Source organism: Oncorhynchus clarkii, unplaced genomic scaffold, assembly GCF_045791955.1.
Source record: "Oncorhynchus clarkii lewisi isolate Uvic-CL-2024 unplaced genomic scaffold, UVic_Ocla_1.0 unplaced_contig_8694_pilon_pilon, whole genome shotgun sequence".
Taxonomy (NCBI): Eukaryota; Metazoa; Chordata; class Actinopteri; order Salmoniformes; family Salmonidae; genus Oncorhynchus; species Oncorhynchus clarkii.
In genome coordinates this window covers 34,158-59,402 of record NW_027258687.1, presented here as the reverse complement: position 1 = coordinate 59,402, position 25,245 = coordinate 34,158, and the positions used below count along the sequence as shown (strand labels likewise).

General features: G+C 49.1%; 1 protein-coding gene across 1 annotated transcript; it reads left to right on the top strand.

Annotated features, from left to right (window-relative positions):
• Nucleotides 1-7,008: 7,008 nt before the first annotated feature.
• On the top strand, nucleotides 7,009-21,585 carry LOC139398196 (DNA topoisomerase 1-like; the record flags this gene model as incomplete). The annotated part of the gene is made up of 11 exons (XM_071144317.1): nucleotides 7,009-7,131; nucleotides 7,252-7,439; nucleotides 9,559-9,703; nucleotides 12,222-12,365; nucleotides 12,501-12,686; nucleotides 13,372-13,440; nucleotides 17,935-18,049; nucleotides 18,335-18,462; nucleotides 18,718-18,812; nucleotides 19,034-19,183; nucleotides 20,923-21,585. Coding segments are annotated over 11 exons (1,446 nt in total), but the record flags the coding sequence as incomplete, so codon positions are not given.
• Nucleotides 21,586-25,245: the final 3,660 nt, after the last annotated feature.

Here is a 25,245-nt window from a genome sequence, read left to right as displayed (position 1 = left end):
TGTTATGGTGAGTGAATGAGGACCCAAAAGCGAACTAACTTAAACAGAGCTTCTTTAATAACCAAACATAGGTAGGCTCAGATAGACCGGCAGATTCCGACAGGACAGGACAAGGTTACAGCAAACATGACGATAGTCTGGCTCAGGCATGAAACACAAACAAGAATCCGACAAGGACAGGAACAGAAACAGAGAGAGATATAGGGACCTAATCAGAGGGAAAAAGGGAACAGGTGGGAAACGGGGTGAATGGGTAGTTAGAGGAGACAAGGAACAGCTGGGAGAAAGCGGGGGAGAAAAGGTAACCTAACAACGACCAGCAGAGGGAGACAGGGTGAAGGGAAAGGACAGAGACAAGACACAACATGACAGTACCCCCCCACTCACCGAGCGCCTCCTGGCGCACTCGAGGAGGAAACCTGGCGGCAACGGAGGAAATCCTCGATCAGCGCACGGTCCAGCACGTCCCGAGAGGGAACCCAACTCCTCTCCTCAGGACCGTACCCCTCCCAATCGACAAGGTACTGGTGACCACGGCCCCGAGGACGCATGTCCAAAATCCTGCGGACCCTGTAGATGGGTGCGCCCTCGACAAGGATGGGGGGGGGGGGGGGGGAAGACGAGCGGGGGCGCGAAGAACGGGCTTAATACAGGAGACATGGAAGACCGGGTGGACGCGACGAAGGTATCGCGGAAGAAGAAGTCGAACTGCGACAGGATTAATGACCCGAGAAATACGGAACGGACCAATGAACCGCGGGGTCAACTTGCGAGAAGCCGTCTTAAGGGGAAGGTTCTGAGTGGAGAGCCAAACTCTCTGACCGCGACAATATCTAGGACTCTTAGTTCTACGCTTATTAGCAGCCCTCACAGTCTGCGTCCTATAACGGCAAAGTGCAGACCTGACCCTCTTCCAGGTGCGCTCGCAACGTTGGACAAAAGCCTGAGCGGAGGGGACGCTGGACTCGGCGAACTGAGATGAGAACAGCGGAGGCTGGTACCCGAGGCTACTCTGAAAAGGAGATAGCCCGGTCGCAGACGAAGGAAGCGAGTTGTGGGCGTATTCTGCCCAGGGGAGCTGTTCTGACCAAGACGCAGGGTTGCGAAAAGAAAGACTGCGTAAGATGCGACCAATAGTCTGATTGGCCCGTTCTGCTTGACCGTTAGACTGGGGGTGAAAGCCGGAAGAGAGACTGACGGAAGCCCCAATCAAACGGCAAAACTCCCTCCAAAATTGAGACGTGAATTGCGGACCTCTGTCCGAAACGACGTCTGACGGAAGGCCATGAATTCTGAAAACATTCTCGATGATGATTTGTGCCGTCTCTTTAGCAGAAGGAAGCTTAGCAAGGGGAATGAAATGGGCCGCCTTAGAGAACCTATCGACAACCGTAAGAATCACAGTCTTCCCCGCTGACGAAGGCAGTCCGGTGACAAAATCTAAGGCGATGTGAGACCACGGTCGAGAGGGAATAGGAAGCGGCCTGAGACGGCCGGCAGGAGGAGAGTTACCGGACTTAGTCTGCGCGCAGACCGAACAAGCAGCCACGAAACGACGCGTGTCATGCTCCCGGGTGGGCCACCAAAAACGCTGGCGAATGGAAGCAAGCGTACCCCGAACGCCAGGGTGGCCGGCTAACTTGGCAGAGTGAGCCCACTGAAGAACGGCCAGACGAGTAGGAACGGGAACGAAAAGAAGGTTCCTAGGACAAGCGCGCGGCGACGGAGTGTGAGTGAGCGCTTGTTTTACCTGCCTCTCAATTCCCCAGACAGTCAACCCGACAACACGCCCCTCAGGGAGAATCCCCTCGGGGTCAGTGGAGGCTACTGAAGAACTGAAGAGACGAGACAAAGCATCAGGCTTGGTGTTCTTAGAGCCCGGACGATAAGAAATCACGAACTCGAAACGAGCGAAAAACAGCGCCCAACGCGCCTGACGCGCATTAAGTCGTTTGGCAGAACGGATGTACTCAAGGTTCCTATGGTCAGTCCAAACGACAAAAGGAACGGTCGCCCCCTCCAACCACTGTCGCCATTCGCCTAGGGCTAACCGGATGGCGAGCAGTTCGCGGTTACCCACATCATAGTTACGTTCCGACGGCGACAGGCGATGAGAAAAATACGCGCATGGGTGGACCTTGTCGTCAGAGAGGGAGCGCTGAGAAAGAATGGCTCCCACGCCCACCTCTGACGCGTCAACCTCGACAACGAACTGTCTAGAGACGTCAGGTGTAACAAGGATAGGAGCGGATGTAAAACGATTCTTGAGGAGATCAAAAGCTCCCTGGGCGGAAACGGACCACTTAAAGCACGTCTTGACAGAAGTAAGGGCTGTGAGAGGAGCGGCCACCTGACCGAAATTACGGATGAAACGACGATAGAAGTTCGCGAAGCCGAGAAAGCGCTGCAGCTCGACGCGTGACTTAGGGACGGGCCAATCAATGACAGCTTGGACTTTAGCGGGATCCATCTTAATGCCTTCAGCGGAAATAACAGAACCGAGAAATGTGACGGAGGAGGCATGAAAAGTGCACTTCTCAGCCTTCACAAAAAGACAATTCTCTAAAAGGCGCTGGAGGACACGTCGAACGTGCTGAACATGAATCTGGAGTGACGGTGAAAAAATCAGGATATCGTCAAGGTAAACGAAAACAAAGATGTTCAGCATGTCTCTCAGGACATCATTGACTAATGCCTGAAAGACAGCTGGAGCGTTAGCGAGGCCGAAAGGAAGAACCCGGTATTCAAAGTGCCCTAACGGAGTGTTAAACGCCGTCTTCCACTCGTCCCCCTCCCTGATGCGCACGAGATGGTAAGCGTTACGAAGGTCCAACTTAGTGAAAAACCTGGCTCCCTGCAGGATCTCGAAGGCTGAAGACATAAGAGGAAGCGGATAACGATTCTTAACTGTTATGTCATTCAGCCCTCGATAATCTATGCAGGGGCGCAGAGACCCGTCCTTCTTCTTGACAAAAAAAAACCCCGCTCCGGCGGGAGAGGAGGAGGGGACTATGGTACCGGCGTCAAGAGCTACAGACAAATAATCCTCGAGAGCCTTACGTTCGGGAGCCGACAGAGAGTATAGTCTACCCCGGGGGGGAGTGGTTCCCGGAAGGAGATCAATACTACAATCATACGACCGGTGTGGAGGAAGAGAGGTGGCCCTGGACCGACTGAACACCGTGCGCAGATCGTGATATTCCTCCGGCACCCCTGTCAAATCACCAGGCTCCTCCTGTGAAGAAGAGACAGAGGAAACAGGAGGGATAGCAGACATTAAACATTTCACATGACAAGAGACGTTCCAGGAGAGGATAGAATTACTAGACCAATTAATGGAAGGATTATGACAAACTAGCCAGGGATGGCCCAAAACAACAGGTGTAAAAGGTGAACGAAAAATCAAAAAAGAAATGGTTTCGCTATGATTACCAGAAACAGTGAGGGTTAAAGGTAGCGTCTCACGCTGAATCCTGGGGAGAGGACTACCATCCAGGGCGAACAAGGCCGTGGACTCCCTTAACTGTCTGAGAGGAATGTCATGTTCCCGAGCCCAGGTCTCGTCCATAAAACAGCCCTCCGCCCCAGAGTCTATTAAGGCACTGCAGGAAGCTGACGAACCGGTCCAGCGTAGATGGACCGACAAGGTAGTGCAGGATCTTGAAGGAGAGACAGGAGTAGTAGCGCTCACCAGTAGCCCTCCGCTTACTGATGAGCTCTGGCTTTTACTGGACATGAAGTGACAAAATGACCAGCAGAACCGCAATAGAGACAGAGGCGGTTGGTGATTCTCCGTTCCCTCTCCTTAGTCGAGATGCGGATACCTCCCAGCTGCATAGGCTCAGCTCCCGAGCCGGCAGAGGAAGATGGTAGTGATGCGGAGAGGGGGGCAACGGAGAACGCGAGCTCCTTTCCACGAGCTCGGTGACGCAGATCAACCCGTCGCTCAATGCGAATAGCGAGTTCAATCAGGGAATCCACGCTGGAAGGGACCTCCCGGGAGAGAATCTCATCCTTTACCTCTGCGCGGAGACCCTCCAGAAAACGAGCGAGCAAAGCCGGCTCGTTCCAGCCACTGGAGGCAGCAAGAGTGCGAAACTCAATAGAGTAGTCTGTTATGGATCGATTACCTTGACATAGGGAAGACAGGGCCCTGGAAGCCTCCTCCCCAAAAACAGATCGATCAAAAACCCGTATCATCTCCTCCTTAAAGTCCTGATACTGGTTAGTACACTCAGCCCTTGCCTCCCAGATTGCCGTGCCCCACTCACGAGCCCGTCCAATAAGGAGAGATATGACGTAGGCGACACGAGCAGTGCTCCTGGAGTAAGTGTTGGGCTGGAGAGAAAACACAATATCACACTGGGTGAGGAACGAGCGGCATTCAGTGGGCTCCCCAGAGTAACACGGCGGGTTATTGATTCTGGGCTCCGGAGATTCGAAAGCCCTGGAAGTGGCCGGTGGATCGAGGCGGAGATGGTGAACCTGTTCTGTGAGGTTGGAGACTTGGGTGGCCAGGGTCTCAACGGCATGTCGAGCAGCAGACACTTCCTGCTCGTGTCTGCCTAGCATCGCTCCCTGGATTCCGACGGCTGAGTGGAGAGGATCCGAAGTCGCTGGGTCCATTCTTGGTCGGATTCTTCTGTTATGGTGAGTGAATGAGGACCCAAAAGCGAACTAACTTAAACAGAGCTTCTTTAATAACCAAACATAGGTAGGCTCAGATAGACCGGCAGATTCCGACAGGACAGGACAAGGTTACAGCAAACATGACGATAGTCTGGCTCAGGCATGAAACACAAACAAGAATCCGACAAGGACAGGAACAGAAACAGAGAGAGATATAGGGACCTAATCAGAGGGAAAAAGGGAACAGGTGGGAAACGGGGTGAATGGGTAGTTAGAGGAGACAAGGAACAGCTGGGAGAAAGCGGGGGAGAAAAGGTAACCTAACAACGACCAGCAGAGGGAGACAGGGTGAAGGGAAAGGACAGAGACAAGACACAACATGACATGCTCTGTTTCCTCTAGGGGAACGTTCAGACAGATATCAGTTGAGTTATGCCCCATGGAATACTGTGTTATACTCCATTGCACCTACTGTTGGCCAAGCATTTTAAAATTCTGGTACTGCAGAAGACACTTTCTGATCTTAAGTTGGTGCTGAATGCTAACAAAACAAAAGATATGCTCTCGGGTGGTGGGTGGCAGGACACAGTGCAGATAGCCCGGTTAGCCAATGTGCGGGAGCACTGGTTGGTCGGCCCAATTGAGGTAGTATGTACATGAATGTATAGTTAAAGTGACTATGCATATATGATAAACAGAGAGTAGCAGCAGCGTAAAAGAGGGGTTGGGGGGGCACACAATGCAAATAGTCCGGGTAGCCATTTGATTACCTGTTCAGAAGTCTTATGGCTTGGGGGTAAAAACTGTTGAGAAGCCTTTTTGTCCTAGACTTGGCACTCCGGTACCGCTTGCCATGCGGTAGTAGAAAGAACAGTCTATGACTGGTGTGGCTGGGGTCTTTGACAATTTTTAGGGCCTTTCTCTGACACCGCCTGGTGTAGAGGTCCTGGATGGCAGGCTGCTTAGTCCCAGTGATGTACTAGGCCATACGCACTACCCTCTGTAGTGCCTTGCGGTCGGAGGCCAAGCAATTGCCTTACCAGGCAGTGATGCAACCAGTGAGGATGCTCTCGATGTTGCAGCTGTAGAACCTTTTGAGGGTCTGAGGACCCATGCCAAGTCTTTTTCGTTTCCTGAGGGGGAATAGGCTTTGTCGTGCCCTCTTCACGACTGTCTTGGTGTGTTTGGACCATTCTAGACTGTTGTTGATGTGGACACCAAGGAACTTGAAGCTCTCAACCTGCTCCACTACAGCCCCGTTCATGAGAATGGGGGTGTGCTCGGTCCTCCTTTTCCTGTAGTCCACAATCATCTCCTTAGTCTTGGTTACGTTGAGGGATAGGTTGTTATTCTGGCACCACCCGGCCAGGTCTCTGACCTCCTCCTTATAGGCTGTCTCGTCCTTGTCGGTGATCAGGCCTACCACTGTTGTGTCGTCTGCAAACTTAATGATGGTGTTGGAGTCGTGCCTGGCCATGCAGTCGTGGGTGAACACGGAGTACAGGAGGGGACTGAGCACGCACCCCTGGGGAGCTCCAGTGTTGAGGATCAGCGTGGCAGATGTGTTGCTACCTACCCTCACCCCCTGGGGGAGGCCCGTCAGGAAGTCCAGGGTCCAGTTACAGAGGGAGGTGTTTAGTCCCAGGGTCCTTAGCTTAGTGATGAGCTTTGTGGGCACTGTGGTATTGAACGCTGAGCTGTAGTCAATGAACAGCATTCTCACATAGGTGTTCCTTTTGTCCAAGTGGGAAAGGGCAGTGTGGTATTGAACGCTGAGCTGTAGTCAATGAACAGCATTCTCACATAAGTGTTCCTTTTGTCCAAGTGGGAAAGGGCAGGTAACCTTTACCATTATGTGTATATTGGATTATTGGATTATGGGGTGTTGTTTACATGCATGCTGCAGCGTCCACACTTGGATGCTGTATATCATTGTGCACTGAGGTTCATTACTGGCTCTGGTTTTAAAACTCACCACTGTTCCTGATATCTAAAAGTAGGTTGGGCCTCTTTGACCGCCAGAAGAGAGCAGCATTGTATGTTAATTATCTATAAAGAGCTAATGCAAACATTTCCAATTTATCTGACATCTTTGATCTCTTATAGAATGCCTCATTCTAAAACGATGTCAATGAATTACATTACACTTCAGATATGCTGTACCTTACATGTGAAAAACAAACTGTTGGAATGGATGTTCTAGGGCCTCTTGGGTCCTTCAAAAAATAGATTTCTGATCATTTAAATGTTAATTGTGATTGTTTTTCTTAATGCGCATGTTTTTTCTTTGTATTGAAAACAGGGCTCTACTGCAAATGAGACCTTAGTCTCATTTGATCCCCTGTATGAATAAAACTCTATTCTGTCCTTTAACCCCAGGAAATGACATCGGAGGAGAAGTCAAAGATCACAGATATAAACAAGTGTAACTTCACGGAGATGAGCGAGTACTTCAAGGCCCAATCAGAGGCCCGGAAACAGATGTCCAAAGATGAGAAACTGGTGAGGCCCTGAACCAACATGTGCACACGCGCTCGCACACACAGACACACACATACAGTACACATACAGTACACACGTTTACAGCTCACACACCCTCCAACGTTCTCCAATGTTTTCCAGAAAATCAAAGAGGAGAATGAGCGTATCCTCCAGGAGTATGGTTTCTGTGTGATGGACAACCATAAGGAGCGAATTGGAAACTTTCGCATCGAGCCTCCCGGTCTGTTCAGGGGGCGTGGGGACCACCCAAAGATGGGCATGCTGAAACGCCGCATCCGCCCTGAAGACATCATTATCAACTGCAGCAAGTGAGTCTCCCCATCTTCATCATCATTAGTTGGAAAGAGGGTGATGAATGAGCATTGCGAGGGATTGTTGGTAGAAAGGTAGCCAAGTGGTTAGAGCGTTGGACTAGTAACCGAAAGGTTGCTACATCAAATCCCAGAGCTGACAAGGCAAAAATCTGTCGTTCTGCCCCTGAACAAGGCAGTTAACCCACTGTTCCTATTGTAAATAAGAATTTGTTCTTAAACTGACTTGCCTAGTTAAATAAAGAAATAAAAAAATGTAATGGATCACCAAGTTCATGATAAATGTGAAGTTTTGTGTTCCTACCACAAGAGGTCCCTGTATACCACTATATATTTGAGGTGTAAGCTATTGAGGCCTGCAACAATCACATTGAATTGCTTACCAAGTTGTGCCTGCTCCTGTATGGATTCTATCGGCTTCATGTGTAAGGGTGTGAACCTATGTCTCGTGAGAAGAGAACATGTTATTGGGACATTGTGTTTTGTGGGAGTTTTATGTTCCTGACGTCACACCCTTTTTTTCTACGGTGACGGGATTTCTTATTGTATGTGTGTGTGTTTTTATGTAAGAGTCCTCCACCCCTCTGCCCCATTGTTATGTTCCTCTGTTCTCTCCCTTATCCCTCCTCTCCCTGCTGTATGTCTGTCCCCCACTTCTCCCTCCTTCTTCTGTATGCCTCCCTCCCTCCCCCCTCTTATCTCCCCCTCCATGTCTGCCTTGTTGTGATTGCTGCAGCTATTTTTATCCAGGGTAAAAAGTATCTTTGCTTGCTGTCCTGTCCTGTCCTGGCTCTGTCCTGTCCTGTCCTGGCTCTGTCCTGTCCTGTCCTGGCTCTGTCCTGGCTCTGTCCTGTCCTGTCCTGGCTCTGTCCTGTCTCTGTCCTGTCCTGTCCTGGCTCTGTCCTGTCTCTGTCCTGGCTCTGTCCTGTCTCTGTCCTGTCCTGGCTCTGTCCTGTCCTGTCCTGGCTCTGTCCTGTCTCTGCCCTGTCCTGGCGCTGTCCTGTCCTGTCCTGGCTCTGTCCTGTCTCTGTCCTGTCCTGGCTCTGTCATGTCCTTGCTCTGTCCTGGCTCTGTCCTGGCTCTGTCCTGTCCTGGCTCTGTCCTGTCCTGTCTCTGTCCTGTCCTGTCCTGTCTCTGTCCTGTACTGACTCTGTCCTGTCCTTGCTCTGTCCTGGCTCTGTCCTGGCTCTGTCCTGGCTCTGTCCTGGCTCTGTCCTGTCCTGGCTCTGTCCTGTCTCTGCCCTGTACTGGCGCTGTCCTGTCCTGTCCTGGCTCTGTCCTGTCTCTGTCCTGTCCTGGCTCTGTCATGTCCTTGCTCTGTCCTGGCTCTGTCCTGTCCTGGCTCTGTCCTGTCCTGGCTCTGTCCTGGCTCTGTCCTGTCCTGTCCTGGCTCTGTCCTGTCCTGGCTCTGTCCTGTCCTGGCTCTGCCATGTCCTTGCTCTGTCCTGGCTCTGTCCTGGCTCTGTCCTGTCCTGTCTCTGTCCTGTCCTGGCTCTGTCCTGGCTCTGTCCTGTCCTGGCTCTGTCCTGTCCTGGCTCTTCTAGTTTCCATGCATGGTTTGTGTTTGTGTGTGTGATGGTCTTAAACATGCTATGGTTGTTTACGTGTGTGTCAAAGGCCATTTCTCTGTCTGTGTAGCCCCAGGCTCAGTTGTGTGTGTGTGTGTATGTGTGTATGTGTGTGTTCATGTGTGCACGTGTGTGTGTGTGTGCATGCGCACGCATGTGTGTGTCGCCTCGAGCCCAGTCCAGTGGTGGAAACAATAAAAGGACAAGCTGGCCATCTACCTGCTAAGCTTGGCGTTGTTTTGGTGTGTTGTTCACCCCGGTCCTGTGATAGGAGAGGAAATGTCAAAACAGGATCAGCTTTGACTTTAGAACACAATTGAAGCCTTACTCCTTTGAAGAACCTCAGTATACCATTGAGAGGTCTGAAGGCCTCAAGCCCTAAAGGATTTGGGGTGAACCCACGTGGACTAGGCTTACCTCTTAGACCAGCTAAAACACTACATCTCTCAGCCCCTCTTCCCCAAGTTGTCTCACTCAGTCTCTTTGATCCAATGTATTGCTTTATTCTTCTTCAAACCTTCTCTCTGCCCTTCTCCTCTTCTCCTCAGAGACTCCAAGCACCCCAAGCCGCCCCAGGGCACGCGCTGGAAGGAGGTTCGTCATGACAACAAGGTCACATGGCTGGTGTCGTGGACTGAGAACATCCAGGGTTCTATTAAGTACATCATGCTCAACCCCAGTTCCAGAATCAAGGTAATGACAACCTTAAACCTCCTAACCCTAACAAGTACATTTACTTCAGCTCCAGAATCAAGGTAACTCTAAGATCTAACTCCTAACCATGACCCTCTCACCCTAACCTCAAATAAAGGAGGTTACTAAAGGAGTCCCTCACTCCCTTATCCTGACCTTATCACTCACCCTAAATCTGATGTAACCTGTCTGTCTGTCTCTGTCCGTGTCTGTCTCTGTCCGTGTCTGTCTCTGTCCGTGTCTGTCTCTGTCCGTGTCTGTCTCTGTCCGTGTCTGTCTCTGTCCCGTGTCTGTCTCTGTCCCGTGTCTGTCTCTGTTCTGTGTCTGTCTCTGTCCGTGTCTGTCTCTGTTCCGTGTCTGTCTCTGTTCCGTCTCTGTCCCGTGTCTGTCTCTGTTCTGTGTCTGTCTCTGTCCCGTGTCTGTCTCTGTTCTGTGTCTGTCTCTGTCCCGTGTCTGTCTCTGTTCTGTGTCTGTCTCTGTCCCGTGTCTGTCTCTGTTCCGTGTCTGTCTCTGTTCCGTGTCTGTCTCTGTCCCGTGTCTGTCTCTGTCCCGTGTGTCTCTGTTCCGTGTCTGTCTCTGTTCCGTCTCTGTCCCGTGTCTGTCTCTGTTCCGTGTCTGTCTCTGTCCCGTGTCTGTCTCTGTCCGTGTCTGTCTCTGTCCGTGTCTGTCTCTGTCCGTGTCTGTCTCTGTCCCGTGTCTGTCTCTGTCCCGTGTCTGTCTCTGTCCGTGTCTGTCTCTGTCCCGTGTCTGTCTCTGTTCCGTGTCTGTCTCTGTTCCGTCTCTGTCCCGTGTCTGTCTCTGTTCTGTGTCTGTCTCTGTTCTGTGTCTGTCTCTGTCCCGTGTCTGTCTCTGTCCCGTGTCTGTCTCTGTTCCGTGTCTGTCTCTGTTCCGTCTCTGTCCCGTGTCTGTCTCTGTTCTGTGTCTGTCTCCGTTCTGTCTCTGTCCGTGTCTGTCTCTGTTCCGTGTCTGTCTCTGTTCCGTGTCTGTCTCTGTCCCGTGTCTGTCTCCGTTCTGTCTCTGTCCCGTGTCTGTCTCTGTTCCGTGTCTGTCTCTGTTCCGTGTCTGTCTCTGTCCCGTGTCTGTCTCTGTTCCGTGTCTGTCTCTGTTCCGTGTCTGTCTCTGTTCCGTCTCTGTCCCGTGTCTGTCTCTGTTCTGTGTCTGTCTCTGTTCTGTCTGCCTCTGTTCTGTGTCTGCCTCTGTTCTGTGTCTGCCTCTGTCCCGTGTCTGCCTCTGTTCCGTGTCTGCCTCTGTCCCGTCTCTGTCTCTGTCCTATGTCTGTCTCTGTCCCGTGTCTGTCTCTGTCCCGTGTCTGTCTCTGTTCTGTGTCTGCCTCTGTTCTGTGTCTGCCTCTGTTCCGTGTCTGCCTCTGTTCCGTGTCTGCCTCTGTTCTGTGTCTGCCTCGGTTCCGTGTCTGCCTCGGTTCCGTGTCTGTCTCTGTTCCGTGTCTGCCTCTGTTCCGTGTCTGCCTCGGTTCCGTGTCTGTCTCTGTTCCGTGTCTGTCTCTGTTCCGTGTCTGTCTCTGTTCCGTGTCTGCCTCGGTTCCGTGTCTGTCTCTGTTCCGTGTCTGTCTCTGTTCCGTGTCTGTCTCTGTTCCGTGTCTGTCTCTGTTCCGTGTCTGTCTCTGTTCCGTGTCTGCCTCTGTTCCGTGTCTGCCTCGGTTCCGTGTCTGTCTCTGTTCCGTGTCTGTCTCTGTTCCGTGTCTGTCTCTGTTCCGTGTCTGCCTCGGTTCCGTGTCTGTCTCTGTTCCGTGTCTGTCTCTGTTCCGTGTCTGTCTCTGTTCCGTGTCTGTCTCTGTTCCGTGTCTGTCTCTGTTCCGTGTCTGCCTCGGTTCCGTGTCTGTCTCTGTTCTGTGTCTGTCTCTGTCCCATGTCTGTCTCTGTTCCGTGTCTGCCTCTGTTCCGTGTCTGTCTCTGTTCCTTGTCTGTCTCTGTTCCGTGTCTGTCTCTGTTCCGTGTCTGTCTCTCTTCCGTGTCTGTCTCTGTTCCGTGTCTGTCTCTGTTCCGTGTCTGCCTCTGTTCTGTGTCTGTCTCTGTTCCGTCTCTGTCCCGTGTCTGTCTCTGTTCCGTGTCTGTCTCTGTTCCGTCTCTGTTCCGTGTCTGTCTCTGTTCCATGTCTGTCTCTGTTCCGTGTCTGCCTGTGTTCTGTGTCTGCCTCTGTTCTGTGTCTGTCTCTGTCCCGTGTCTGCCTCTGTTCTGTGTCTGTCTCTGTTCCGTGTCTGTCTCTGTCCCGTGTCTGCCTCTGTTCTGTGTCTGTCTCTGTCCCGTGTCTGCCTCTGTTCTGTGTCTGTCTCTGTCCCGTGTCTGTCTCTGTTCCGTGTCTGTCTCTGTTCCGTGTCTGCCTGTGTTCCGTGTCTGCCTCTGTCCTGTGTCTGTCTCTGTCCCCTGTCTGTCTCTGTTCCGTGTCTGCCTGTGTTCCGTGTCTGCCTCTGTCCTGTGTCTGCCTCTGTCCCGTGTCTGCCTCTGTTCCGTGTCTGCCTCTGTCCCCTGTCTGCCTCTGTTCCGTGTCTGCCTGTGTGCAGGGCGAGAAGGACTGGCAGAAGTATGAGACAGCCCGGAGGCTGAAGAAGTGTGTGGAGCGCCTGAGGGCCCAGTACAGAGAGGACTGGAAGTCTAAAGAGATGAGGGTCAGACAGAGAGCTGTGGCTCTCTACTTCATAGACAAGGTGAGGAGAATTACACGTTACAGTTCATCTATTAGCTGTGGATTGTTGTGAGCAAGGTTCTGTTTTCACCACTCCAAGCCTTTTCTATTGAGGTTGGATACCTAAATACTGCCCTCCATCCTGTGTGTCCTATAGCTGGCCTTGAGGGCGGGGAATGAGAAGGAGGAGGGGGAGACGGCTGATACGGTTGGCTGCTGCTCCCTGAGGGTGGAACACATCAAGCTGTACTCCAAGATGGACGACCAGGAGTACGTGGTGGAGTTTGACTTCCTAGGGAAAGACTCCATCAGATACTACAACAAGATGCCTGTGGAGAAGAGGGTGAGGAGAGGAGGGAGGATTGGAGGAGAGAGGGGACAGACGGAGAACAGAGGAGGGGGGAGGAGAGAAGAGGATCTTGATTAAGAATTAAAGGGATTTTTAAGATTTCATCCCTTCCATTTGATCGGGTGGTCTAGTCTGTGTTGGGCGAGCGTTTAACAGATGTCTGGAGCGTGTGTTAGTCATGCTCTAATGATCTGCCTGTGTGCGCACACCTGCCTGTGTGTGTGTGTGTGTGTGTGTGTGTGTGTGTGTGTGTGTGTGTGTGTGTGTGTGTGTGTGTGTGTGTGTGTGTGTGTGTGTGTGTGTGTGTGTGTGTGTGTGTGTTTGTGTGTGTGTGTGTGTGTGTTTGGACACACATTGCTCGGAGGATGTTTGTACAGACAGGTGAGCCAGGCCTAAAGTGCTTTCCGTCAGCTCTGCCTCTGGGGGAGGTCTGTTTCCTGCTATTACTGGCATACACACACACACACACACACACACACACACACACAACCTGCTCGATGACGGCACCCTCATCTGGCAGGAATCAGACATTACAACTAAGAGAATAACTAGATCACCAGCCTAGTCAGGGTTATTTATCTAAACCTAAAAGTGAAATGTACTAGAATACTGGTGTTTTTTATAAGGAATAAGACATGTCAAGACTCCCTCTTAAATGAACCTGTGTATTCTATCTCAGGTGTTTAAGAACCTGCAGCTGTTCTTGGAGAATAAGCAGCCCGAGGATGACCTCTTCGACAGACTCAATGTAAGAGAGACAACCTATGGTCTTAATACTGGGTGAATGAAGGCACTGAGGGCTAATAGTCAAATATAAAACAGATCTTACATCAGTGTCTCAAATGTGCTCTCCCTCTCTCCCCATCTCCTCTAAACTCACCTCCCTCCCTCTCTCCCCATCTCCCCTAAACTCACCTCCCTCCCTCTCTCCCTCTCTCCCCATCTCCCCTAAACTCACCGCCCTCTCCCTCTCTCCCTATCTCCCCTGAACTCACCCCTCTCATCCTCTCTCCCCATCTCCTCTAAACTCACCGCCCTCTCCCTCTCTCCCCATCTCCCCTAAACTCACCGCCCTCTCCCTCTCTCCCCATCTCCCCTAAACTCACCCCCTCTCCCTCTCTCCCCATCTCCCCTAAACTCACCCCCTCTCCCTCTCTCCCCATCTCCTCTAAACTCACCGCCCTCTCCCTCTCTCTCCATCTCCCCTAAACTCACCGCCCTCTCCCTCTCTCCCTCTCTCCCCATCTCCCCTAAACTCACCGCCCTCTCCCTCTCTCCCCATCTCCCCTGAACTCACCCCTCTCATCCTCTCTCCCCATCTCCTCTAAACTCACTGCCCTCTCCCTCTCTCCCCATCTCCCCTAAACTCACCGCCCTCTCCCTCTCTCCCCATCTCCCCTAAACTCACCCCCTCTCCCTCTCTCCCCATCTCCCCTAAACTCACCCCCTCTCCCTCTCTCCCCATCTCCTCTAAACTCACCCCTCTCATCCTCTCTCCCCATCTCCTCTAAACTCACCGCCCTCTCCCTCTCTCCCCATCTCCCCTAAACTCACCGCCCTCTCCCTCTCTCCCCATCTCCCCTAAACTCACCCCCTCTCCCTCTCTCCCCATCTCCCCTAAACTCACCCCCTCTCCCTCTCTCCCCATCTCCTCTAAACTCACCGCCCTCTCCCTCTCTCTCCATCTCCCCTAAACTCACCGCCCTCTCCCTCTCTCCCTCTCTCCCCATCTCCCCTAAACTCACCGCCCTCTCCCTCTCTCCCCATCTCCCCTGAACTCACCCCACTCATCCTCTCTCCCCATCTCCTCTAAACTCACTGCCCTCTCCCTCTCTCCCCATCTCCCCTAAACTCACCGCCCTCTCCCTCTCTCCCCATCTCCCCTGAACTCACCCCTCTCATCCTCTCTCCCCATCTCCTCTAAACTCACCGCCCTCTCCCTCTCTCCCCATCTCCCCTAAACTCACCGCCCTCTCCCTCTCTCCCCATCTCCCCTAAACTCACCCCCTCTCCCTCTCTCCCCATCTCCCCTAAACTCACCCCCTCTCCCTCTCTCCCCATCTCCTCTAAACTCACCGCCCTCTCCCTCTCTCTCCATCTCCCCTAAACTCACCGCCCTCTCCCTCTCTCCCTCTCTCCCCATCTCCCCTAAACTCACCGCCCTCTCCCTCTCTCCCCATCTCCCCTGAACTCACCCCTCTCATCCTCTCTCCCCATCTCCTCTAAACTCACTGCCCTCTCCCTCTCTCCCCATCTCCCCTAAACTCACCGCCCTCTCCCTCTCTCCCCATCTCCCCTAAACTCACCCCCTCTCCCTCTCTCCCCATCTCCTCTAAACTCACCGCCCTCTCCCTCTCTCTCCATCTCCCCTAAACTCACCGCCCTCTCCCTCTCTCCTTCTCTCCCCATCTCCCCTAAACTCACCGCCCTCTCCCTCTCTCCCCATCTCCCCTGAACTCACCCCTCTCATCCTCTCTCCCCATCTCCTCTAAACTCACCGCCCTCTCCCTCTCTCCCCATCTCCCCTAAACTCACCGCCCTCTCCCTCTCTCGCTCTCTCCCCATCTCCCCTAAACTCACCGCCCTCTCCCTCTCTCCCCATCTCCCCTGAACTCACCCCTCTCATCCTCTCTCCCCATCTCCTCTAAACTCACCGCCCTCTCCCTCTCTCCCCATCTCCCCTAAACTCACCGCCCTCTCCCTCTCTCCCCATCTCCCCTAAACTCACCCCCTCTCCCTCTCTCCCCATCTCCCCTGAACTCACTCCCTCACCCTCTCTCCCCATCTCCCCTAAACTCACTGCCCTCTCCCTCTCTCCCCATCTCCCCTAAACTCACCCCCTCTCCCTCGCTCCCCATCTCCCCTAAACTCACCGCCCTCTCCCTCTCTCCCCATCTCCCCTAAACTCACCGTCCTCTCCCTCTCTCCCCATCTCCCCTAAACTCACCCCCTCTCCCTCTCTCCCCATCTCCTCTAAACTCACCTCTCCCTCTCTCCCCATCTCCTCTAAACTCACCCCCTCTCTCTCCCATCTCCCCTAAACTCACCACCCTCTCCCTCTCTCCCCATCTCCTCCAAACTCACCTCCTCTCTCTCCCATCTCCCCTAAACTCACCGGCCTCTCCCTCTCTCCCCCATCTCATCTAAACTCCCCTACCTCTCCCTCTCTCCCCCATCTCCCCAACATCTCCCCTAAACTCACCTCCCTCTCTCCCCCATCTTATCTAAACTCACCTACCTCTCCCTCTCTCCCCCGTCTCCCCTACCTCTCCCCTATCTCCCCTAAGCTCACCTACCCCTCTCTCTCCCATCTCCTCTAAACTCACTTCCCTCCCTCTCCCTCTCTCCCCCATCTCATCTAAACTCACCTACCTCTCCCTCTCATCTCCCCTAAACTCACCTCCCTCATCTCATCTAAACTCGCCGCCTCCTCCCTCTCTCCCCCATCTCCTCTAAACTCACCTCCCTCCCTCTCTTCTAAACTCACCTGCATCTCCCTCTCTCCCCATCTCCCATATCTCACCCCCATCTTTCCCAAACTCACCTCCCTCTCTCCCCATCTCATCTAAACTCACCTCCCTCTCTCCCCATCTCCCATATCTCACCCCCATCTTCCCCAAACTCACCTCCCTCTCTCCCCATCTCATCTAAACTCACCTCCCTCTCTCCCCATCTCATCTAAACTCACCTCCCTCTCTCCCTCAACTCCCTTAAACTCACCTCCCTCTCGCACCCATCTCCCATAAACTCACCTACCTCTCTCTCATCTCCTTTAAACTCACGTCCCTCACCCTCATCTCCTCTAAACTCACCTCTCTCACCCTCTCTCTCTCTAATCTCCCCTAAACTCACCTCTCTCTCTCTCCCTCATCTCCCCTAAACTCACCTCTCTCCCTCATCTCCCCTAAACTCACCTCCCTCCCTCTCATCTCATCTAAACTCACCTCCCACTCTCCCTCTCTCCCCCATCTCCTCTACACTCACCTCCCTCCATCTCATCTCATCTAATCTCCCTCTCTCCCCATCTCCCATATCTCACCCCCATCTTCCCTAAACCCACCTCCCTCTCTCCCCATCTCCCATATCTCACCCCCATCTTCCCTAAACTCACCTCCCTCTCTCCCCATCTCATCTAAACTCACCTCCCTCTCTCCCTCTCTCCCCCATCTCCTCTACACTCACCTCCCTCCCTCCATCTCATCTCATCTAAACTCACCTCCCGCTCCCCATCTCCCCTAAACTCACCTCCCTCCATCTCATCTCATCTAAACTCACTTCCCTCTCTCCTCATCTCCCATATCTCACTCCAATCTTCCCTAAACTCAACTCCCTCTCTCCCCCATCTCCGCTAAACTCACCTCCCTCTCTCCTCATCTCCCATATCTCTCCCCAATCTTCCCTAAACTCACCTCCCCCTCGCACCCATCTCCCCTAAACTCACCTACCTCTCTCTCTCTCATATCCTTTAAACTCACGTCTCTCACCCTCTCTATTGCTAATCTCCCCTAAACTCACCTCTCTCACCCTCTCTCTCACTAATCTCCCCTAAATTCACATCTCACCCTCTCTCTCCCTCATCTCCCCTAAACTCACCTCTCTCTCTCATCTCCCTTAAACTCACCTCTCTCTCTCCATCATCTCCCCTAAACTCACCTATCTCTCTCCCTCATCTCCCCTAAACTCACTTCTCTCTCTCATCTCCCCTAAACTCAAACTCACCTCTCTCTCTTTCCCTCATCTCCCCTAAACTCACCTCTCTCTCTCCATCATCTCCCCTAAACTCACCTCTCTCTCTCCCTCATCTCCCCTAAACTCACCTCTCTCTCTTTCCCTCATCTCCCCTAAACTCACCTCTCTCTCTTTCCCTCATCTCCCCTAAACTCACCTCTCTCTCTCCATCATCTCCCCTAAACTCACCTCTCTCTCTCCCTCATCTCCCCTAAACTCACCTCTCTCTCTCATCTCCCCTAAACTCACCTCTCTCTCTCTCTTTCCCTCATCTCCCCTAAACTCACCTCTCTCTCTCTCTCCCTCATCTCCCCTAAACTCACCTCTCTCTCTCTCCCTCATCTCCCCTAAACTCACCTCTCTCTCTCTCTCCCTCATCTCCCCTAAACTCACCTCTCTCTCTCCCTCATCTCCCCTAAACTCACCTCTCTCTCTCCCTCATCTCCCCTAACTTCACCTCTCTTCCCCTGCCTTTATATCTTTCTCTGTTCCTTCTCTTCCTCCTCTTCTCTAGACCTCTATTCTGAATAAGCACCTCCAGGAGTTGATGGACGGGTTGACAGCCAAAGTGTTCCGTACGTACAATGCCTCCATCACCCTGCAGCAGCAGCTCAAAGAGCTCACCAGCCGTGAGTGACAGCACGCAGACAGCCAATCACACACACTGCTCCGATGAGTGACAAGTCCACTAGCCAATAGTGGATGAAGTTGTCTGCCCACTGTTTGCTTCTACTAACCTGATGTCGGGACAAATGTTATTGTTGCTGTGTTACTAGCTTTAATAAAGATCACATTGGCAGCAGCAAACAGTGAGCAAATAGTTGGTTCAACTTTATGTTGAGGTAGCCTACACAATTTACCAGATATTTCTTTGAAAAGTGCATGGTAAATACTGTATCTGTGTCTGTCTCCAGCGGATGAGAGCATTCCTGCTAAGATCCTGTCCTACAACAGAGCCAACCGGGCTGTGGCTATACTGTGCAACCACCAGAGGGCTGCACCTAAGACCTTTGAGAAGTCCATGCAGAACCTGCAAACCAAGGTAACAGTAGAATAGAATAAGTATCTATTGTCCACTTGCACTGAAATGTATATTTTTGCTGTCACAGTACCCATATAGTATACACAGTAATGACCGTGTGTGTGTGTGTGTGTGTGTGTGTGTGTGTGTGTGTGTGTGTGTGTGTGTGTGTGTGTGTGTGTGTGTGTGTGTGTGTGTGTGTGTGTGTGTGTGTGTTTGTGTGTGTGTGGGTGTGTGTGTGTGTGTGTGTGTGTGTGTGTGTTTTAATGCTCTCAGATAGACGAGAAGCAGAAGCAGCTGTCTGCCACCAGGAAACAGCTGAAGGGGGCAAAGACAGAGCACAAGGCCTCACATGATGACCGAAGTAAAAAGTGAGTACAGCTCTACTGAAACTCCACCAGACTAGGGCCCCATGCCAAGTCAACCCCTAGCTAGCCCCTTCCCCTACGTACTTTGTGCTGCATACAAATGACAATAGACTCACCTTGCCGGCAGATAGGTGGAAGTTTATACTCATTTCTTACCCCAATCCGATTTGGTAGAACTAGGGATGGATCAATCAGCTAATCAATGACTTGTGTGGTGTCCTCAGGATGGTGGAGGTGAAGAGGAAAGCGGTCCAGAGGATAGAGGAACAACTGATGAAGCTACAGATGCAGGCCACAGACAGAGAGGAGAACAAGCAGATCGCACTGGGAACCTCCAAACTCAACTACCTGGACCCACGCATCTCTGTGGCATGGTAAATGACAGACAGACAGACAGACAGACAGACAGACAGACAGACAGACAGACAGACGGGAATGATCACATTACATAGAGCGGATTACATTTTACTTCACAATTATCACAGATACCATGTAGTTAATTTATCTTGTAATTACACGATAAGTAAGTAAGTGATGTCTGACGTTACCAGGTACAAACTGAGGAATATATTTGTTACTAAAGTAGTTACATACGTAAGCCTGTCATACATGTAATGTTTTCATAGGCGGGGGTGGGGGTGTGTCTTGGGGGGGTGGGGGGTAGTGGAGGGGTCGCTAGTGGTCGCCAATGGTGACAGAAGGCAGGAAATGCTTGTGCATTGTGGGAAAGCAGAGTGAAGAAGAGAACGAAAGGGTGAGAAGGAAAGTGTGTGTGAGTGAGGAACAATAGGGTTTGTTTGTAGGGCCAGAGAGCGTCCCCTCACAGAGCTCTTCCTCCACATGTAGAGGCAATGTGACGTGGCCGCCCGGGACAAATAGCCAGTTGTGGGAAAAGTACTCAATTCTCATACTTTAAAAGTACAATATCTTAATAGAAAATGACTCAGCTAAAAGTGAATGTCACCCAGTAAAATACTACTTGAGTACAATTCTAAAAGTATCAGGTTTTAAATGTACCTAAGTACAGTGGTGGAACAAGTATTCAACTTGAAACATGAAACAATTGTGAAAAGTAAAATGCTATACATCAAATTCCTTATATTAAGCTATTTTATTTTGTCTTTTTTACGGACAGACAGTGGAACACTCCAACACAACCACAATATACATTTTTCTGTGGGTCTGCCAGATCAGAGATAGTAGGGATGGTTGATAGGTGTGTGAATTGGACCATCATTCTGTCCTGCCTGAGCATTTTAACTGTAACTACTTTTTGGTGTCAGGGGAAATGTATGTACTTTTTGGTGTCAGAGGAAATGTATGTACTTTTTGGTGTCAGGGGAAATGTATGTACTTTTTGGTGTCAGGGGAAATGTATGGGAGTAAAAAGTACATATTTTCTTTAGAAATGTTGTTTCTGTAGGAATGAGTAAAAGTAAAAGTTGACTAATATATGAATATATGAATAGTAAAGTAAAGTATAGATTCCCCCAAAAACGACTTAAGTAGTACTTTCGACTGACAGCTTTCATTTGAGGGTGAACCCTTTGAATTTACAGCAGTTTTTGTGCATAGAACCCCCATTCTAGGGGACCAAAAGTATTGGGACAAATTCACTTATATGTATATTAACATAGTCAAATGTTTAGCTTTTGGTCCCATATTCATAGCACGCAATGACTACATCAAGCTTGTGACTTTATACATTTGTTGGGTGCATTTGCTGTTTGTTTTGGTTGTTTCAGATTATTTTGTGCCCAATATAAATGAATGGTAAATAATGTATTGTGTTATTTAGAAGTCACTTTTATTGTAAATAAGATTAGAGTATGTTTCTAAACACTTCTACATTAATGTGGATGCTACCATGACTACAGATAATCCTGAATGAATTGGGAATAATGATGAGTTAGAACGTTACAGACACACAAATACCATACCCTCCCCTGTTATTAACATGACTTGGGGGTAGGATATTTATGTGTCTGTAGCCAAAACAACAAAAAATGTGTCACTGTCCCAATACTTTTGTTTGCTTTCCCTCCTCTGTCTTTAGTTCTCTCTCCTAATGCCCTGCTCTCCTTCTCTCTTCCTCTCCTCCTCTCCTCTGCAGGGTTAAGAAATGGGACGTTCCCATGGAGAAGATTTACAACAAAACCCAGAGGGAGAAGTTTGCCTGGGCCATCGACATGGCTGAAGAGGACTACGAGTTTTAGATCCTGTTCTGTCATTTTATCCCTCCATTTTATTATTGTTTCATTTTAGAAGTATGTGTAGTTCATGTGATTGAGTCCACCATGTAAAATGGGGACCATTCTTAGCATTTGACCAGGGTCCTGTTTGAAGCATGTACTGTATCCTTCCTTCCTCCCTTGAATTGAACGCAGATCTGATAGGTTAAAGCAGTATGGTAGAAACCTTGCTTACACGTATCCAATCACATGCAAATCAGTGATGAGGAATAAAATAGTGCATTGGCCAAGTATTCAAACAGGGATCACGCCCTGAATCTTACTGCAGTGAAAAGTATAGTAGTGTGTTTGACCAAAACATGTTAACCGGACCTTTCAACCTTATCAGCTTCTGTGATTTTCAGCTAGCTAATAGAAGAACTGTAAATGCCTGCTTTTTCTATTGATTTATGCTACAATATCTTAGTCATCAAATATATTGATAAATTCTATATTTTGAAATATTCATGAATTAATCAAAGAATTCCCTAATGAGCGGCACCTTCATACCTTGTGGAAAGAAACAGAGCAGTGGTATGGGGGGTGTGTGTTTAATGGTGAATGAGTGGCACCTTCATACCTTGTGGAAAGAAACAGAGCAGTGGTATGGGGGGTGTGTGTTTAATGGTGAATGAGTGGCACCTTCATACCTTGTGGAAAGAAACAGAGCAGTGGTATGGGGGGTGTGTGTTTAATGGTGAATGAGTGGCACCTTCATACCTTGTGGAAAGAAACAGAGCAGTGGTATGGGGGGTGTGTGTTTAATGGTGAATGAGTGGCACCTTCATACCTTGTGGAAAGAAACAGAGCAGTGGTATGGGGTGGGTGTGTGTTTAATGGTGAATGAGTGGCACCTTCATACCTTGTGGAAAGAAACAGAGCAGTGGTATGGGGTGGGTGTGTGTTTAATGGTGAATGAGTGCACCATATTTGATGATTTATGAACTTTGGAATCTGTATGAAGAGAGGAGAAGAACATGAGGATGATGTTTATAATGGATGATGATGAATAAGAAGCAACCAATCACTATGCTCGTGTAATTCTGGCACATAGAATGTGAATGTTTTTCGTTGGTTTCATTTTGCTGTTTATTTCAGGGATGTATATATTTCTTGTCTGTTTTCAGTACGTACTGGTATGTTATTCTGTATTTTGTAGGATATGTATCCTTCGTGTTGTCACCAGGCCTCCCTACCTGTAGATAGATGTCTTTTCACACGTTTTGCTGAATGAAAACTATTCCACTGTATGTTACTTGAAGAAATGGCTATATAAAAATGTATTGTTTTGGTGCCTGTTTTGTGTAGATACAAATGACTGCTTGCTCTTTTAAAAGGAGAAAAATAGAAATGTGTGAGGGATATGGATTTTGCCAAAAATAAAAACAACTGTTACATAAAGATCTATCATTAATTAAAGATTTGAGGGTGTTTCTTTTTTTTGTACTGCTGTAAACAATGTGGAAGAAATATGTCCTCTATGAAATGATTGTTTCATGTGAATAAGCATTTACGTAACATTATTCAATTAGCATTATTACCACTAAGCACTTATTTAGCATTAATGTAACTAGTCAATAGCCTTTCTTAATAACCCTTTAGCCATTTAGTTTTGTTTGTTGTTTGCTAATTATTTTTGCTTTTGTAGATTATTTGAGAATAAAACATACAACTCAACATTCCACTGCTTTCCTTCCCTGAGAGACTAAAGTTACATTTTCTTATGTAATGACCAAAACATCAACTGCTGAAAGATATTTGACATGAATAAGATCAATCATTAACTACAGGACCCATTATGGCAGTGATGTACTCTACAAAATATCCAGCAGTTGTCAGTCTCTGGAATTATACATAGCCACATTCATATTGTTCATCAAGCTTATATTCAGGTTTCTGAATGACTTGAATCCAAAAATACAGCACAATGGGATAGTGTATCAGAACACACACTACATTTAGAGAAAGAGGGAAATGTAGTCCTGTCAGATAATTAACAGTGGCCAATCAGGGTGGTGGTCGCAATACAATTCTCAATGATCTTATGTCCTTTGGGAGAGAGGGGGGAGGTAACAGGTTTGCGTGCTGTGTGTTGTGTTGGCTCTACAGTTTCTGTCTGTGCTGTGTATTCCTGCTGTGGTGACCTGTCCTGTTAATGGGTCTATGTGTACACTCAGTTTAGAAAGAAAAGTGAAATGAAACCACAACTCAACACATGACATTGTCATCTTTATGAAACTGAAACTTATTTGCGGTACCTCCTGAGACCACACGAGGGCTCTGTTATAAAAGCAGGTCAAAACTCCCCACACAATGACAAAAGTAGTCTATTACGATCAAGATCATGGCTTAAACAAATACTTGTAACAATTGTCATTGTATGTCTTGATAAAGATTAGACAAAGAGTGGATGTGTGAACATGTTTGTAGTTCCATGTTTTGTGGTGAGTTTCAGGCCACTCTATGGGTGTCATAGGAGTGTGACTTTGGCTTTCAGCAAGAACACTTATTATTTATGTACTTGAAATTACTGTAAATGGGATGTGGTGCACAAAGGACAATGTTGGATTACATTTAGTCAAAGAGCACTAGGCCTATAGCCAAGAGAAGGGCTCTGCAACCCTGTTCCTGAAGAGATACCCTCCTGTAGGTTTTCACTCCAACCCTGTTCCTGGAAAGATACCCTCCTGTAGGTTTTCACTCCAATCTTTTTCCTGGAGAGCTACCCCCCTTTAGGTTTTTGTGCCCACCCTAATCTAGCACACCTGATTCTAATCGTAAACTTGTTGATAAACTGAATCAGGTTAGTCACAACTGGGATTGGATTGAAAACCTACAGGAGGGTAGCTCTCCGGGAACAGGGTTGGAGTGAAAACCTACAGGAGGGTATCTCTCCAGGAACAGGGTTGGAGTGTAAACCTACAGGAGGGTATCTCTCCAGGAACAGGGTTGGAGTGTAAACCTACAGGAGGGTATCTCTCCAGGAACAGGGTTGGAGTGTAAACCTGGACTAAAGTGTAATAAATTACACATGACTACATTGCGTAAAAACACTCAGAATATGGCATGTAGGCTTGTAGGCTACTTCTTTTCAGCAGGTTTGTGAGTTTGTATGCAAATGCCTCCTAATGCCACTGGTTGGCAATGTATTGCACAAGTATAGAGCCTTCAGAAAGTATTCACACCCCTGGCCCCTTTCCATATGTTGTTGTGTTACAGCCTGAATTCAACATGGATTAAAAAATAATAATTCCTCACCCATCTACACACAATACCCCATAATGACAAAGTGAAAACATGTTTTTAGATATTTTAGCAAATGTATTGAAAATTAAATGCAGAAATATCTCATTTACATAAGTATTCACACCCCTGAGTCAATACAAGAGCTTTGCACACATGGATTGTACAATATTTTAAAATTATTCTTCAAGCTCTGTCAAGTTGGTTGTTGATCATTGCTAGATAGCCATTTTCAAGTCTTGTCACAGATTTTCATGCCAATTTAAGCCACTTAGGAAAATCTTGGTAATCAACTCCAGTGTATATTTGGCCTTGCGTTTTAGGTTACTGTCCTGCTGAAAGGTGAACTTTTCCCCCAGTGTCTGTTGGAAAGCAGACTGAACCAGGTTTTCCTCTAGGATTGTGCTTAGCTCTATTCTGTTAATTTGTATTCTTTAAAAGAAACTCTCTAGTCTTTGCCAATGCCAGCCATACCCATAACATGATGCAGCCACCACTTTATTCAAAATGTAAAGTGTAGTTCTCAGCGATGTGTTTGATTTGCAAACACAATGCTTTGTATTCAGGACATAAAGTTCATTTCTTTGCCACATTTTTTTGCAGTTTTACTTTAGTGCCTTATTGCAAACAGGATGCATGTTTTGGAATATTTGTATTCTGTTTATTCTGTCCTTTACGTTAGTATTGTGGAGTAACTACAATGTTGTTGTGCCATCCTCAGTTTTCTCCTATCACAGCCATCACTCTGTAACTGTTTTAAAGTCACCATTGGCCTCATGGTGAAATCCCTGACTGGGTTTCCTCCTCTCCGTGAACTGAGTTAGGAAGGACGCCTTTATCTTTATAGTGAGTAGGTGTATTGATACACCATTCAAAGTGTAATAATAACTTCACCATGCTAAAATAGATATTCAAAGTCTGCTTTTCACCCATCTAGGAATAGGTGCTCTTCGTTACGAGGC